We start from the raw sequence: 17,785 nt of genomic DNA, 5'->3' as shown, positions 1-17,785 counted from the left end.
GAAATTCAAATGTCATCAACCTTCATGCATACATCGAAGCATCGACAATGAATGAAGCCATTTGAAGTGAAAACTGTGCCGGAATTAACCAACTAGGGTAAAACGACCTAATGTGGAGGGGTTAAGCACCGTGTCAAACCAAAATTGATTTCAAAAAATTTTCAAAAATCACCTGTTGGCATACTTGCTTATCCAGAAACAAAAAAAAATAAGGGTATTCACTTAACAGCGTAAGCAGCTGCGTATCCGATTATTAAAATGTTTCATACACAATCTCAAAGGACAACCTACACGGAAGAAATAAACTACCCAATAGTGATTTCAATTTACCAAACCTCGAACATCCGTACGGGAAGCCAAAATTGAGTAAATGGGGTCGAAGTAGTTTGCCCTTACTCCCATGTTAAAAAGTACCCAACGGAAAATTTATTTACCCAACTGCAGGTTTAATTTACTCAATTTTGAGTTAATGCAATAAACTCAAAGTTGGATTCCCGTATTGAACTGGCGTCGTTGGATTGTTTCGCTCTTTTGTTTTTGACAACAGAAGAAAGAGTGGATGAAAGAGAAGAGAAAAAATAACTCAAATATAAGTTTAAAAAAACTCAACGTTGGGTACTGTTTTTCTTCCGTGTACGTTGTTTAGTGATTACTCCTATTAACTTCCCGAGCTACGCACTTGTCCTCAATAACTTTACACAGAAAAAATATGTTGTGATTTTAAATGTATTTTTATGCACATATTTGGAGCATGCAAATAAACGCAATATTCAATCGATCTTACTGTGCATTTAAATCGAAATAAATTTAAACTGTGCTTGCTTATAAAAATCAGTCAAATTATTAATATTAAACTATCAAATATTAATTCGTCCTGACGAGCTCGGAGCTCGCTTCTGCCTTATAAATAGGAGGTCGTGGGTCCAGGCTCGTTCCTATCCTACTTTGTATTTCTATCTTAGTTCTTTCTGTGTTTCACATTTTACCAAAACGACAACCTTCCACACAATCCCAAAACCTTCCGTGGCACCTATGAGAGGTCATAGAGTTCTCTGCATCTTTCTTAAGTAGGTGTCCAACTAACCATCCTTCCCCTTCCTCAGCATTCGCAAGGACGTGGCCAAGACAGATCTCGACTATTGGAGAGTGTAATGCTTGCATTTAAGAGATAGTGATTAGTCCCAAATCAATATCTGAGGTAACGGATGAAAGTTATGCTACTCTCTTGGCTTGTACCACCTACGAATTTGTGCGAATTGCGCAATGCTAATGCTAATATCAAATGTTAATTCGTCCTTTGGGATTAGCTGCAATTTTACACGTCGTTGAATATTCAAAACTGTTTGCTGTGTATGTGACGGAACATATTTAGTCGTTTTTGAGTTGTCTTCATTAAATCTACCTGACTTATGCTGCTTCAATTCCCACAAAGTCATAAAGCTAGATAATGTATGTATGCTACTAAGCTTTTTTAATAGGTTCGAATGTATATAACTAGTTTTGTACGATTTATTTTTCCTAAATTTAAGACGCTGGTAACTAAATAAATTTGATAATATAAAACTCACCTTTTTCTAATATATATCCAAGTGTGTGAGTCAACCCAAACCATCACAGTGAGTAAAATAGCAGCCATGAAGCTGGCGACCAGCATGAGCACAAGTCCCAAAAGTCCCCCCTCGCAGAGGCCACGTGTTGCGCTTAGATAGCTGTAGTGAACTGCTTTACAGTCGACCAACGCCGTTAGCTGGGTTAAAATGCGTTCGCATAGTTTAATATCCGCATTGACCGATCCCAGTTTAGGCCCTAGTCCGGCGTTTTTAAATAGCACCGGAGATATTCTGTAAAGAAGCAAACAACTCTCAATGTTATTGATCTCGTGTAATCCAACTGCGCATACTTACTTCGAGACGGTGGTCATGGAGTTCCGGGCATTGTTGATAGCATTGTGTGATTCGCGGAGTCGTTGAGTGAATGGATTTGACCGCGAAACGTCGCACTGTGTGTAGTACAGGAGGATGTCCGATGGTAACTCGTTCGGTGCTTGATGTACGAGAAAATCAGCCGGATCGTTACACAGGTCCCCTACGGCAACCGAAGTGGACAGATAGAGGCCCGACATGAGCCAAGATCCGGTTACAGCCAACAGGCCGCAAACACTGAACAGAATCAAGGCACATCGCGAGTGACGTGCGACTCCGACCAGCAGAACTGCACACAGCACCAGCAGAAGCGCTAGAATGGCAACTGTCCCTGGCCATCGAATTAGCTCCCATTGGTCTCCTTTCTGTGAATAGAAATTAATTATATGACTTCATGGATGACGAAGTTGTGGTAGGAAATAATAGCAATTACTCCATCGAAGGAGTAGTTGAGCGCTCGGCGAAGGTTTGGAGTTCATATAATTCACCACGGTGAATATCAAATAAAGTTTTATGTTTATCAACAAGTTGATTGGTCCAATAAGAACATGTATTAGATGGAGTTTTTGATGTCTTTTGAAACCAGAGTTTCTCTTCTTCAAGAGCTCTATTCTTCTTTCATTAAATGGCGCTGGATTACGTGGCTGGGCACAGCGACGTGAGAAGCTCTTGTTCACAAAAGCAGTTTGCGCACTTTTGAAATGTTGGTGTCGAATTCAACTTCAACGACCAAGACAATTACTTGAAAAAAGTAGAAACATGGACATTTTACGTGGCATGGTAGGGAAGATTAGATTTCAAGCGTCTCCAAAATATAAGGGTTTGTTTAGTCAAATATCGTTTGGTCTGGGCTACGGAATATTGAGCTGACATACGTAAAGGGGCGCTCAAAATATCCCTGGTCTTCACAAGTTCCGATACTCACGGTTCCAAGGATTGCTGATGACAATCGACCGCTAGTTAAAGGTTGCGTACTTAGCTGGTATAGAAGCCTGGACAAGAGCCTGCACATTGTTGTCCTTCTGACATCAGCTAGAGTGATGGGTGCCTGCCTTGGATGTGGTGAGCAGGGTTTCGACTTTTCGTTTCAATGAGACCAAAGCAAGCGTTTTTCGGGAAAATCTTGTTTCGTTGTTTGTGTTGAGGATCAGATTTCACCCACCAATCTTTTCTCTAGAATTAGCATTGGAAGATGAACGAAAATCTTGCCTATCCTTTTTCGTTTCATTACTTTCACCTCTCACTCACTTTTCGCGAGAATTATCGCAGAACAATTACAAAATTGTATAGCCGCGCCGGGATTTGAACCCAGCATAGTAACAATAATAGCTGTGGGGATGCGCTTACTTTAGCCACACCACCACGCTATCTGTGTGAAAGCGTTAAGTTATTTGTTCCATATAAGCTACTACCATTTGCATTGATGATGCCACGAAAAGACTCGAATATTAAAGAAAAAGAGCAAACCAACGTTTAGCGGCAATCAAAGTGAGCGAAAAATTGTTATCACTCTGCAGGCTGTTTTTCTTTCCCGAAAAGCGATTTCTCCCCGAAAACTTTCGTGAGGGAAAATCATGTGCTCCTGAGATTGAGTGAGCATTACGAACCCTGGTGATGAGGTTTGACCTAGGGTTTGACAGTGAGTTGAGTTAAACTTTTATGAAAACCGGCTTGCGGCTCGAAGCGCAGTAGCCCCGTCCTGTGGGGTGAGACTCTAACACTCTAAGCAAATATGACCCGACTGTCAACAGCGTCTGTACTACATTTCTTCCCGGCAACCTTCATCACCATACGATCTTTTCCGATCTTGTTCGCATCTAGCCTCGTTCGATTCGCTTGTTCCAGTTGACAGCCGTCTCTTTGTCGTGGTTGTGGGTCTATGTGGGGCCGTATACTAATTATGTATGCAGTCTTTCTAGGTTTTTCAACTCCCCCGCCCTCAAGGTTGGACATTTCTCACACTCGTGGTGATAGCATAATCATTGCCAGGTCTACATTGGCGAGTTGAATGCGAAGATCAGCTCCGATAACAACACGGACTATGAACGTGTCACGAAACGTCATGGTGGCGGAGAAATAAGCGAACACGGTGAGCTATTTACAGAGTTCTGAAGCAACTAGCAATAACAATTGGAAGATAGCTCTTTCTCCAAGGAGCAGTGCGCAGAGTCACGTGGGTCTCTCGTGATGGACATATTGAAAATCAAATCGACCACATTTACGTCAGTAGAAAAAGAAGACGAAACCTTATTGATGTCCAGACTACATCACTACATCACTGGACATCGCGGCTGACCATCACTCTCAAATAAACGGAATCCGATTACACGTTGTTTGGATTAAGCGGCGGGAAGAGAGACTCGGACGGCGTTTTACCATACGCCAACTAGAAGATGTAGTTATGACGAGACCACTCGGTGAAGAACTTGAAACTTGGACAAAGGATGTTCCGGAAGGTACCAGCATAGAAGAGCAGAGAACGGCCATTGTTAATGGCCTTTAACAAAATAAACGAGAACAATCTGGCTGGAAATTTGAAGAGCATCGAGAAGCAATAGCCGCGATAGAGCCTTCCGCCCCAATAGCTGCTTCTTCTGCAGATCGCCGACCAGACGCCATCGTCGTCCGCTCTCCGTGGAATCTCCAACGAAAATAACGCGCGCATCTGTGGCATGCCTACTAATCGTGTGTCTGCGAAGCGCCTGTCTACCAATATCCCCGAACCAGCTACGGAGGACAGTACAAGAAACCCGCCGGGACAATTTGTTGATCTGGTATAAATAACACCGACAAGTACCAATTATCACCATCTCCGTTTCCGAATGTAGCTCATGGGCCCCAACGATGTTTATTCGACCGTTCCTTACAATTTCCATATCTATTTTCCTCATTCTTAAAATGTAAATAAAAAAACGTTAAATGTATTATTTTTTTTTGTAAAATTTACGCCAATCATTTTCTTATGAAAGAGGTTTGGTATCCATAAAGGTGAAGCTACTTTTCTTCCATCCTCGTTACGTCATTGTCGAGTAAAGCTAAATGGTTCTCAGAAGCAAGTAGGACGCCGGCCCTGAAAAATCCATATTAGGAGGTGAGATAGTTAGGGGCGTGCGGACGTCCACTGCCCATGCGTATGGACGCCACGGCAAGTATCACACAAAGAAAATAAAACGTTGGTCCAAAAGGCCAATTACTCACGTAAAACTGATGTCCATCTTGGCGATGCATGAACGGGATTGGTTGGTTCTGAATTTTTTTACTTTTTTTGAAAAGAATTGGAGGGTTTTCAAATCGATTGATAAGAAAATCTCGAAAATCCATCAAAAGATAAAGGCGACATCAGCGTTTAAAATTTCGCCTAATTGCACCCTGGTTACGAGTCTACCCCTCAGGCGTAGTTAACGTAAAAAACATCTATTCAATGCATTGAGGCAATCGGACAAATCGAATTCGAAGACTCCTTTGAATTTTGAATAGTGCATAAGTTATGCCAACAACGGTAAAGAGTGTCCCCGGTTTGGATTTAATGCTCAAAGTAGTATTGTTTTCATCGTTCCCGGGCATGACATGACACATCTAGAAACGTAACATCCAGAATCGATTTCGGTTCAAAGGTAGGGTAGGATGAGGCGAGATGGGTACCTAAGGAGAACCATCAATGCCTCAAAAAAGAAACAATTTAGCTTTTCAACGTGGATCTATAAAAATAGCTCATAATCTGTAATATTAAATAACAAAAAATTTACGTTTTATTCCATTTTGAGTCAATCAAAAAATCCGGGGCAAGATGGGTCAAATAGTGGGGCAAGATGGGTCACCTTGAAATTCTGCCATTATTACTGTTTTTATTATAATATTAAATTACACACAGATAGATAAGTGTATTGCCATGAATAAAACAAGGATTTAAAACCTTTGGATTAAGAAATGGCCCTATATTTTAAAATGTCTGCAATTTCTTATGAAAACAAGCCGTTCGTGTATTGCTTTCTTAAAGACAAAAAATACATTTTTAATTAACAAATTAACATCATTATGCTCAAAAGTAACCTTAAAATGATTAAATCAGCAATGGAAAAAATGTTTTGAGTACGAACTATGTTCTTCAGTATGTGCTGACCCATCTTGCCCCATTTGCAGGTTCATGTTAGAATGTATAACTTTCGATCAATATTTATTTCAAAGCAGTTAACACAACATCGCCTACATTACTTATGATACATTCACTATATTACTAAAAATGTTTAAATTTTAGATTGCTCGACGAGATTACACGTTTTATAGAAAGTTTGATTCGCATAAGAAACAATGCTGAACAAAATTTTACCTCGCCATACTCTACCAAAATGAAATGTTATCATCAAATCGAGTGACAATAAAGTAGAATCAAATGATTCATCCTTCGGTAGTGTTGAACTTAATTTTAAAATTAAAAAAACACTTTAATAAAGAATTTAAAAAAAAAATTCATCCTTCTTCTTCTTCTTCTTATTGGCATTACATCCCCACACTGGGACAGAGCCGCCTCGCAGCTTAGTGTTCCTTAAGCACTTTCACAGTTATTAACTGCGAGGTTTCTAAGCCAAGTTACGATTTTTGCATTCGTATATCATGAGGCTAACACGATGATACTTTTATGCCCAGGGAAGTCGAGACAATTTTCAATCCGAAAATTGTCTAGACCGGCACCGGAAATCGAACTCAGCCACCCTCAGCATGGTCTTGCTTTGAAGCCGCGCGGCTAAGGAGGGCCCCTAAATTATTCATCCTACAAAGTCATAATCTTCACATTAAAATGTATACGATGCTCAAAAACGGCCTTGACCCATCTTACCCCGTGACCCATCATGTCCCGCCTAACCCCCAGTCTTCGCCAGTGTTCGAGTGTGATCGTAGATTACGGCGTCGAGTGTTGATGTACAGTCGATGTTTCCTTGCAGAAGATCGCCAATAAAGCACACCTCAGCCACGGTACGCTTTGCACCTAGAGTGTCAAAGTTGATAAGCTGACAATGGCTACTGTAGGTTGAGCGGAATTTTACTTTGGGTAGCTTCAATGTGTACTTCGTTTTTGTAATACGGAGCTAATACAACTGACGAGTACCTACTTCAAGATTGGGCGAACGATTGCACAAAACAATGATTTCGTAAAGCATACATCCCGGAATTTCCTGGCAAAGCGAAACAAGAAGCCCAGCTATGAGGATGCCTTTGAAACAATATTTGCTACGTGATCCTTAAATTTTCAAGTCGATCGTAACACCAAGATCCTTGACTGTCGATTCGCGTTGAAGCTGATTACCTATCTGATTATAGTAGTCGAATAGGAAGAGCGAAGGTTTGCAGCCGGATGTTATGACAGACCATTTTGCGACACCTTAAAATACTTTTGGCATGCGATTTAGCGTACTGGTGTCTTCCAGACATTTTATAAGTAAATTAATGTTCTTCTTTGGAGGTATTCAGTTTGATGACCATTCCCCCTAAAAGCAAGATTTTTTTCCACTTTACGACATAAAAGGTTTGTGCTTTCACAAAATTTGAAGCTAAAGTTCTCCTGAAAAGCATTGTCAGACGCCAAGTTCGTAAATGTATTACCGTGGAAGGCCGTGGAAGGTCCGGTGCCATATTGACTGCCATCGTGGTACTCTTCCAACTGTGTCCTTAAACATGTGCATTATATATAGGCATACAAGCATATGGAGACGCATGGTGGTTCTATCCATTAACTCCTAGTGACTAAACTTTTTTGTGTAAAAATTAAAGGATAATAATATTCTTCATATGTATCAGTGAGAGCCATTTACATCAAGCTACTATCTAAAACAACGTGACATGAGGTAATACCTAATAGCTTACAACTCGACAGTTCAGATATGAAATTGAAGTCAATTACTTGCACTTTGGTATGCGTGTGGAATTGTCTGCCACAATTTTCCTCTTGTCTAGTTGCAGTTTTACAAAATGGCAAATTCAGACAATTATGTACATTTACAATTTAAGTACGACTAAAAAACCCACATAAACTGTTATAACTTTTTCATTTTTTTAAGTTTTCAAGTCGCTATAGTCACCAAACTATGTGATTTAATATTATCATGAATTTTCTAGAACTTTCTTTAATATTATCAACTTGCAAAAAAAAATGTAGAAATGAAAGAGAAAAGGATATGATAAATAAACCATTTTAAGGGGTTGTCGGCTTAACATCGTAACAAATCTCTTAAAGTAATGAAGCTACGAACTTGGCGTCTTCACCATGTTTTTTAGGAGAACTTTTGCTACAACTTTGGCATAAACCTTGTATATTGCGTAGTGAAAAAAAATACATCTCACTCTAAGAGGGATTGATAATTAAGCTGAACATTTCCAAAAGAACGTGTTAAATTACTGATAAAATGTCTGGAAAATACCATTAGGCTAAATCACATAATAAAGGTAATATTGAATAAACCCGTCTAGAACACGATTTTTGCCACTGTGCGATGGCCAGAATTGTGCTCAATATTAATAGTTCAATAATATAGGTACAGCAATAATTACGGCGTTGATACTGAGGACTGAGGAGCGTGATTTCGTCTTGAGTAAAGCATGAAAACCATTAATATCGAGAGAAGCTGAATACTATGTTTCGGCAATTTATTGTGTAGCTGAATCTACAGAGAATTGTAAATACCACAAATGTTAAAATAACTCTGGAAAAGGTAATAAACAAAATTTTATTTCATTCGTTGAGTATAATTGAAAAAACAGAACACACTATCATCGCCATATTTCATCAATTCAAAAAGTCCATAATCATTAGAAATAGTTTTAATACATATTCATTATCGAAGATAAGATGTAATTGAACTAACATTATAGAAATAGTTGATCATCAAACAATTTTAACTTACCGAAAGAAAATCCGTTATTGTTAATCCAACCAGCGGCCGCCGGATATCGTTGGCCGCATTCTTCGCAATGGTCACATTCCCCTTGGTGGCTGCCAGCGCCGATTGCAACTGCAGCAGTGCAGTGTTGTTATTGGTCTTTCCATCGAATATATCTTCGAGCTCCGTGAGCTGCTGTTGGATTTTCATCGTGAGAGTGTTCTCCAAGATGAACGTTTGATTGCGCACCGATGAGACGGCGGTATCCACCTTGCGCCCGGCTTGCAACACTTCCAGCAAGCCATTGTGCAAATCGTCATTTCCATAGAGGCCCAGTCCGATGGCGGCACAGCACAGGACCGTCACGATGGAGAGGGTAACTTTGAGGCTGGTAATTGAATGGGCCGGTCGGGGCTTACGGTCGCAACATCGTGTCAAGAGGTACAGCAGAAGCCCGAAAAGTGATACTATTAACAATGCCGCCGGTATCGATCCCAGGATACCAAGACTCTAAATAAAATAGAGAGGAACAATGCGATATGAGAATAGTGACAAAAGGGCCATTGTGGAAATGTCGATGGAAATGTGAAAGTTGAAGTAGATAAAGTTGTAAAATACAGTATGTTTCATTATGTTCCAGCAGCAGTCAATGTATGGAGTTCATAATATGTATGCACTGCACCTTAATGCGCATATACTCTAATGTCGACATGTATGGCGTTTTCAATCATTTGTTTCTATTGTCCCCAGAGGGATCTGAAAATTTAGCTCCTAAATTATTCGCGTTTACAGATATTTAATAAATGATAATAGAAACATAGGGCCCCACAGTTATGAATCAATTAAGGTATGGTGCAAATTCGTGTTGACATCCAATCATCTTGATTAAGCGGTCATGTGCCGTGAAATGAGATTGATTTTCTTTTAATAAAATGATATTCGATTATCCGAGTTAAGTACCTAGAAATAACGGTGTTTTACGAAAATATCCAGATTTGTCGTTCTCCAGGCATCAGTGAAATGATACATCATAAATATGAATGAAATGTTTACATAAAAGATGATTCAAATCCAGAATTTGGCGGCCTTTCGCTCTACCAAATCAAACATCTTTTTAACTGTCTTGTGATACATTGCTTGTAGAACGAAAACGGAAGTTTACCATATCTAAAGTAACTGTTGTGTAACTGTAAGAATAACAGCGCTCCTATATTCATCTTATAAACAAAGCAATGAAAAGTTGTTTGATTTGCTTTGCAAAAACTGTCGGTAGCAACACCGTGGCTCGGCGGCGCACACCTCTCGGTACAAAGAAATAAATCACTAATTCAATTTTTGCTAAAATTATACGAATTTCCGAAGAATTTCCAGATTTAAAAATCACGTTGAAACATCAGGGAAATTTTTGGAATACATCAACGATTTCTTTGAAAATTCTATACAACTTTCCGTTAAAATTTCGGAAAGGGCCGTTTGGCAGAAAGCTGTTTGGCTGAGGGCCACAAGGCTGAAAGTTATGCTATTTGACTATACAAACCATTTGGCTGAAACTCATCTAGCCGGAAATATTTTGAAAATGTCATTTAGTAGAAGGGGACGCACGGCAGTAACTGTCGTTCAGCCGAATAGTTACTTTGACTGGTAATTTTGCCGAATAAGTCGAAAATGCCGTTTGCCCGAATAGATGTTTGGCAGAAAGGACGTTTTCCAGCCAAATGGCTCTTTCTACCTAAAAACCATTTCTAACAAACGGAATTGTTAACCAAATGATGTATTCGGTCAAACGACATTTTCGGCCAATAGACATTTTCAGCCAAATGACCTGTTCGGGCAAACAGTACTTTCGACCAAACTACCTGCTTGGCCGAATGCCCCTTTCGGCTGTACGTCGCTTTCGGCCAAATGACATTTTTGGCCAAACCATTTTCGACATCATAAACGTTCCGGACAAACGTTCAATTCAGCCAAACGAAATTCGGCTGGATGACTTTCGGCTATTTTGTAAACAAACATCAGGTACCCCGGGGCAAGTGGGACCTAAAAAAACACTAGTTCAGCAAAACCGCTAAAGCATACTTAGAAAACAGGATATTTCAGGACATTAATCACGGACACATCATTATATGCTTCTGTTGTTGAAGTGTAGACGTGTTGCAAGCTATTTATTCCGTTACAAAAATATTGGTAAAGCAAGAAATAAATTTACCTTCAGGACCCACTTACCCTAACGGGGCATGTGGGACCTATTATGTTTTCTACTGTCGAACGAAACTAATTTGAGGAATGTAGATATACTGTTCATATTTTTTCTGCGTATTAGTATAATCATATCATGGATGGAGATTGGTTGCATGTCGGACTTTGTTTTTGCAACAAGAAAGGGATTGTAATGTTAGCAGATATAAAAACAAGACAATAGCCGATTTACTGTTTATTTGGCTGTTGTCTTGTTTTCCATTAGCTTACTTTTGTACCAAATATTTTAGGTGGAAAAGATAAGCAAATCTTTATTCATTTTTCGTATGAATAAATATTTCTCTTTTTAGAACTCAACATGAATCAAAACTTCAGAAAAAACGTTTTTATTCAGGCGATGCGCAGTGTTTTTAATTTATAACAGAACAAAATAGCCAATTCATGTGTTAAGCACTTTATTTATCAGAAAATCTGATGCGAAGTTTGAAAATAACAATACACAAGACAAATCCTGTTGACCTATTGTAGAATAAATAGATTATTTGCACTGTAAACGGAAGAATATCGCATAGTTATAGCCATTGCTCTTCTTCATGCGGTAGATAATTTTCAGAATGTAACATACACAGTTGGCAAATAACTGTACAATACTTTTTAACAACGAAATCAAACTGCATCTGATTCAGATCCATATGATTTATGATATATGAATGACGAAGTTATTTTTGACTAGACAACCATTTAAAAACATTAAAATAGCTTTATCGATAATGTTGTTCAAATATGTCCCACTTGCCCATGTATGTTAAAAGTCAAGGGCAAATGAAAATGGCAGATTTTGGCTTTAATTAAAAAATTTAAATCGTTTTCGATGTCACACAATTATTAAATTGCTCATAATATTCACTTTCCACATCGATGATAAATTAAGAAACAACAGTTTAGTTGGAAATCCATGGAATTTAAATAAAAGTAATAGATTTTCCCGGTAGTTTAAAGTCATGATCAAGCAATAACATTAGTATGGTGCCTCAAATGGTTTTGATTCCAAATATTTTTGTGTCGGGTGAATTCGTTTATGGTTCTGCTTCATCTTCCTAGAACATTGTTACCATTAAAAACGTTCATCAATTCATCTGCAGTCATAGTACCAATTACCCCGTATTTTCACTTGCCCCGGGGTACCTTAGTTTGTTCGGATTTCGTAGAATGCAACCGTTTTTCTCCAGAACTAATTCCCTTATCTGATAGAGAAGACATTATTCTGCCGGATGCATAACATGTTTTTCTCGGAATGCTTGCTTTAGGAGAAAATCGCCTTCCAATGTTTGTTCACAAAATAAGTTTCGCCAGAATCGCAAATCGGTCCCGAAATGACATTTGCAGCCAAAGGGCTTTTTCCGTCAAATGACCATTTCAGCCGAACGGCATATTAGGCCAGATGACTTATTCGGCCAAACGACCTGTTAGGGCAATCTTAATAATTTCCATGGAATTGCCGAAGAAATTATATATGGACAAAATTTAGACATTCTGAATAATTTTAGTAGATCTTCATAATGAAATTTAAAAAAATCGACTAGAAATTCCGAATAATTTTCATTGGGAATGCAAAATAGCTTCCCGTGAAATTCCGAGAATAATATCCAAATTAATATTTCGTAAAAACTTTTGGGGAAGTTCAGCTGATTTTTCCGGTGAAATGCAAAAGATCCTCCTTTTAATAACTTGAAAATGTCCCGAACAAATCCAGGAAGAAATCTTGAAGAAACGAACGCAATAATAAATTGCCACGCCGATTCATGCTGTCGCCGCCGCCAACCAAAATTATGACAAACCGAAAATTTCCGGACTGGCGCGCACCTATAAAATCCTAGAACTCTCATTAATTTTTTTTGGAATATCTGTGAGCAATATTTTATCAAAATTGAATGGAAAAACCACATTTATTTCAATACCAAATTATCAAAACGACTAATCGTTTTGACGAATCTGATAGCTTTTCCACAAAAAAACAACATCATCAACAGGTAGCCGAAGCCTTCACTTACGTAGGAGGAAACTTTTCAACTAGTCCACTGGATGTTATGTGTCCTGTCCTGTCCGTTGTCTCTCATGCTAGGTGTTGAGTGTTCAGTATGTACGACCTCTGGTCTTTTTTAAGAGACGACCGTGAATCTACGCACTTTTAATAGCAATTTTAGAATGTTTGAGATTTTTTTTTATTCATATAGGGGAACAGACGGTTTTGGCAGGCTTTGTTCTAGTACAGTCATACCTCGATATAACGTAACTCAATTTTTATTTTCGTTACGTTATATCGAGGTTACGTTATATCGAAGCAAATTTTTTTCCCCAAATTTTTTTTTAAATCTTTTTTTATAAAAGAATTTTAAGCTAAAATCAATGTTATTCATCCACCAGGGTGTTCCTACCTTTCTTACTTAACTTTTTTTTTTCGAATTTTTTGGTATTTTTATATTTCATATTTTATTTGCCTTTTTTCATTTTCTTTATTCATGAAAGTAGAATTCAAGTTCATAACAATTCACAAACCAGTTCGAAATAGCAAAACAACATTTCTGCACTAAAGCCTTTTGTTCTTGACTTCATGGAGCATTGTAAAGAATATTGTAAGATTTGCGAATCAAGTCAGCTGGAACTACCGACCACGCTTTGGCGACTAAAAGATCTTCTATGTTGATGGGCTATGGTAATTTGGTCAGAGGAGGTGCCCGTGGACTCGAAAATAGACGAAGCCACTCTGATTAATCTCTAAAAACGTGATGACCAACCATGTAGAGACGGGGAGCATCCAAAAGTTGACGTGGTAACGGACATTACGGACATAATCATGTCGTTTATGGGAGGCCTCCAGACCTTCAGTAAGAATTTCAAACTCGTCGTGGTTAGGCAGCAGTGGAAGTCTCTGCTAATGTCTAGTAAGGAGGCGGAACATAAAATACGCTTCCTTTTTGATTAGAAGGAGTTGGTGGTGTGACTCTTAAAGTGAATAAGGTTGTGCAGGATGCCGCTCCAAAACGTTATGTGTAAGTCCCACCGACTGAATTTCATCGGCAGGACAACCGTCCCTGGTGGGAAATTGCCATAACTAAAAAGCCGAAAATGAAAACGAAGTGAACCATAAAAAAACGGCAGAAAAGGAAGGTGCGGCAAAGAAAGAGGTACTTGTAGAAGTAGGCTATTATGACGGAGCTACGCGGATGTCCCAAAGGTTATGAGAGAATAGCAAATACTCTATGGTCAAGTAGAAGATGTCAACTTATGAATGCAGAAGGGCAGGATGATTTTCGGGATCCTGCTCAGAAGAGCTTGGCGTACAAAAACTTGACTGTAGAGGGGCTGGTTGATGGGATTCATGTCAGTGCCCTATGCCCAGTTGAAGTCATCCAATGTAAGGGTTTGGATGAAATGACTGAAGCCGGTAAGCTGGTCGATACATCGATACAAGAAAGGAGAGTTGAGATCCTATTCGTTTACGAAAGCGCTATGCGGGCACGCAGATTATGATGAGCCTATATGTTTGCCCGCCAGGTACGTCTGGCGGCAGCCAAGAAGTTGCTCGATAAGACCAAAGGTAGGATTGATGGTATGTTACGTGATCATACACCTACCACTTGTGGTCTGCTACAAGTGCTTTGGCCATAAGTCATTTCAGAACTAAACTTCGGCAGGAAATTTCGTTTAGTACTGATTCTCAGCCAAATATTTACTGTATCTCAGCAACCGAAACGTCACTTTTACTGAGATCTCGGCAAAAATCATGTTTACTGAAACTCGGTGGTACCCACCTAGGGAAAAATCGTGGAACTGACACTTTCTCAACTTCATCGGAAGCACACGCGTACTCGGCGATGTGTTCAAGGTCCGTGGATTCGACATCGTAGCGATGTGGGAGGTTTGTTGGAAGAGATCAATGGTGCGAACGTTTAGAGGTAATCATACCATCTATCAGAGCAGCGGCAACACACACGACCTTTGAACAGTTTGCGTAGTGATGGCCGATATGCAAAGGTGGTGGCCGATTCATGTGAGAATGCGCAGGTTGAGGTTCAAAAGGGCTGCTCTACAACTTTAGCATAATCATTATCCATAGCCCATACTCCGGAAGCACTGATGATGAAAAGGACGCATTCTACGCCAGCTGGAACGTGAGTACGACATCTGCCCAAGCAACGACTTCAAAATCATCATAGGAGATTTGAACGCTCAGGTTGACCAAGAGGATAAGTTTAGACCGACTTTTGGAAAGTTCAGTGCCCACTAGCTGACGAACAAAATCGGCCGACACAGCCTTCCATATCGGTACACCTGGAGATCAACACTGTAGACAGAATCACAAATCGATCGTTCTGATTAATGGACGGCACTTCTCCGACATTACCGACGTCAGGACATATCGTGGCGCCTACATCGATTCTGATTACTATCTGTTGATGGTTAAATAGCGCCCAAACATATCGGTCATCCACAATGTTTGGTAACGACAACCGCCGTGGTGTGACCTAGAGCGACAGAAGCAACCTGATGTCGCCACTGCATACGCGCAGTATCTCGAGACGGCGTTGCTGGAAGAGGGTGAGCTTAATGGGGCTCCTCTTGAGGACTGCTGGAATACAGTTAAAGCAGCCATTAACGACGCAGCAGAGAACAACGTCGGGTATGTGAAACAAAGTAGCCGGAACGATTGGTTCGACGAAGTATGCAGACAGATTCTGGAGTGTTCGCGCTGCAGCAAGGTACCCGGCAGAACGTGGGACGCTATAGACGGAAGCGGAGACAGCAGACTCGCCTTTTTCAGGAGAAGAAACGCTGCCTGGAAAAAGCGGAGTGCGAGATGATGAAACAGCTGTGCCGTTCTCATGAAACACGCAAGTTCTATCAGAAGCTCAACACATCCCGCAATGGTTTCGTGTCGCGAGCAGAGATGTACAGGGATAAGGATGGGAGAATCTTGATGGATGAACGTACGATGATCGAAAAATGGAAGCAGCACTACGAGGAACAATTGAATGGTGCTGAGAATACAGGCAGTGAAAGTGAAGGCAGCGGAGGAGATGACTACGTCAGTTCCACGGACGATTTAGGTCAGCCAGCCTTGAGGGAAGTTAGGGATGCCATCCAACACCTAAAGGGCTATAAAGCAGCTGGTACGGATGGTATCGGAGCTGAGCTCATCAAGATGGGCCCAGATGGGTGAGAAATTGTCAAGCCGGCTTCGTTGATGGCATAACGACAGCGGATCAGGTCTTTACTGTACGGCAAATCCTCCAAAAACGCCGTGAATACCAGATCCTAACGCACCATCTGTTTATCGATTATAAGGCGGCATACGACAGTATAGCCTGCGTAGAGCTCAGGAATATTATGAATGAGAACAGCTTCTAAAACGTGAAGTAACAAAAGTTGGTCTGGTGGTGAATGGGCGAAACCAAGCGCCACAGGGTCCGCCTGGGAAGCAATGTAACGGGGAAAGATAGACGGGGATACTTTCGAGGTGGTCGATGAATTCGTCTACCTTGGATCATTCCTAACGGCTGAAAATAATGTTGGCAGTGAAATACAAAGACGCATCATCTGTGGAAGTCGGGCCTACTACGAACTCCAAAAGAAACTGCGGTCAAAAATGGTTCACACCCGCACCAAATGTATCATGTACAAGACGCTCATAAGACCGGTTGTCCTCTACGTACATGAAACTTGGACCATGCTCGAGGAAGACTTGCAAGCACTCGGAGTAATAAAGAGATGGCTGCTTAGGACCATCTTTGGCGGTGTGCAAGAAGACGGTGTGTGGCGCTAAAGGATGAACCACGAGCACGCCCAGCTCTACGACGAACCCAGTTTTCAGAAGGTAGTTAAAGCCGGAAGAGTACGATGGGCAGGACATGTTGCAAGAATGCCGGATGCAAAGATGGTGTTTGCCCCAGATCCGGCAAGTACAAGAAGTCGTGGAGCGCAGCAAGCGAGGTGGGCTGACCAGGTACAGAACGACTTGGCGAACGTGGGGTGCATTCGAGGTTGGAGAGATGCGGACTCGAACCGTGTATTGAAGCGTAAAATTGCTGATTCAGTGTTTTCTGTTAAGATGTAAGCTAAATAAATGAAAATGAATGAACCCAGACAGCATCATAGAGAGGATATGTCGGAACGTGAACTTTTGGAATGGCACGTCTCAAAATCTTAGATTCGTCTTTCCACCCTATGTCTGTTGAGGATGGTCCTATAGTGGCGTAGAATTGAAAAAAATATTTTTATACTCAATTAATCACGTTTATAATGTAAACTTTTAAAAATGGGAGCAAAAAAAAAGTTACGTTATATCGAGGTAAAAATTACGTTATATCGAGTTACGTTATATCGAGGTTACGTTATATCGAGGTTACGTTATATCGAGGTATTACTGTATTGGCAGGGGGTTTTTGTCGACCGAATTTTATGAAATTTGGCCACAATATTCTTTGATATGCAAAGAATGTTTGGGCCAAATTTGAGCATAATCAGTCATAAAAAACCCCCTGCCAATAATAGAACAAAACCTGCCAAAGCCGTCATTACCCCTATTTATTTGGTAGGTACTTTGTGTTCTTAACCGCTACTGTGCCGTGATCCACTGTGCCGTGTCGGTGAGACGCGTTCCCCAAAACGCCACCGTACGGACTAGGGGCTCCATTTTCCCGGGAATCAACTTTCCGGGAAACGGGAAATAAAATATAAACTTATGGGAAACTCAAAATTGTAGCTTACTGTCGTGAAACATGTCTTGAAAAAATA

General features: G+C 40.3%; 1 protein-coding gene across 1 annotated transcript in view; it reads right to left on the bottom strand.

The window, feature by feature from the left end:
* Positions 1–17,785, bottom strand: part of LOC134205429 (protein tweety) — a 52,753-nt gene that overhangs the window by 10,501 nt on the left and 24,467 nt on the right. Inside the window, exons 2-4 of the mRNA XM_062680670.1 lie at positions 8,819–9,304; positions 1,905–2,287; positions 1,569–1,841 (exon numbers count right to left, since the gene is read on the bottom strand). Coding sequence (XP_062536654.1) covers positions 1,569–1,841; positions 1,905–2,287; positions 8,819–9,304 — 1,142 coding nt within the window. The remainder of the gene's footprint in view (positions 1–1,568; positions 1,842–1,904; positions 2,288–8,818; positions 9,305–17,785) is intronic.

This window comes from Armigeres subalbatus, chromosome 1 (assembly GCF_024139115.2).
Source record: "Armigeres subalbatus isolate Guangzhou_Male chromosome 1, GZ_Asu_2, whole genome shotgun sequence".
Classification (NCBI taxonomy): domain Eukaryota; kingdom Metazoa; phylum Arthropoda; class Insecta; order Diptera; family Culicidae; genus Armigeres; species Armigeres subalbatus.
This window is presented reverse-complemented; position numbering and strand designations above follow the sequence as displayed.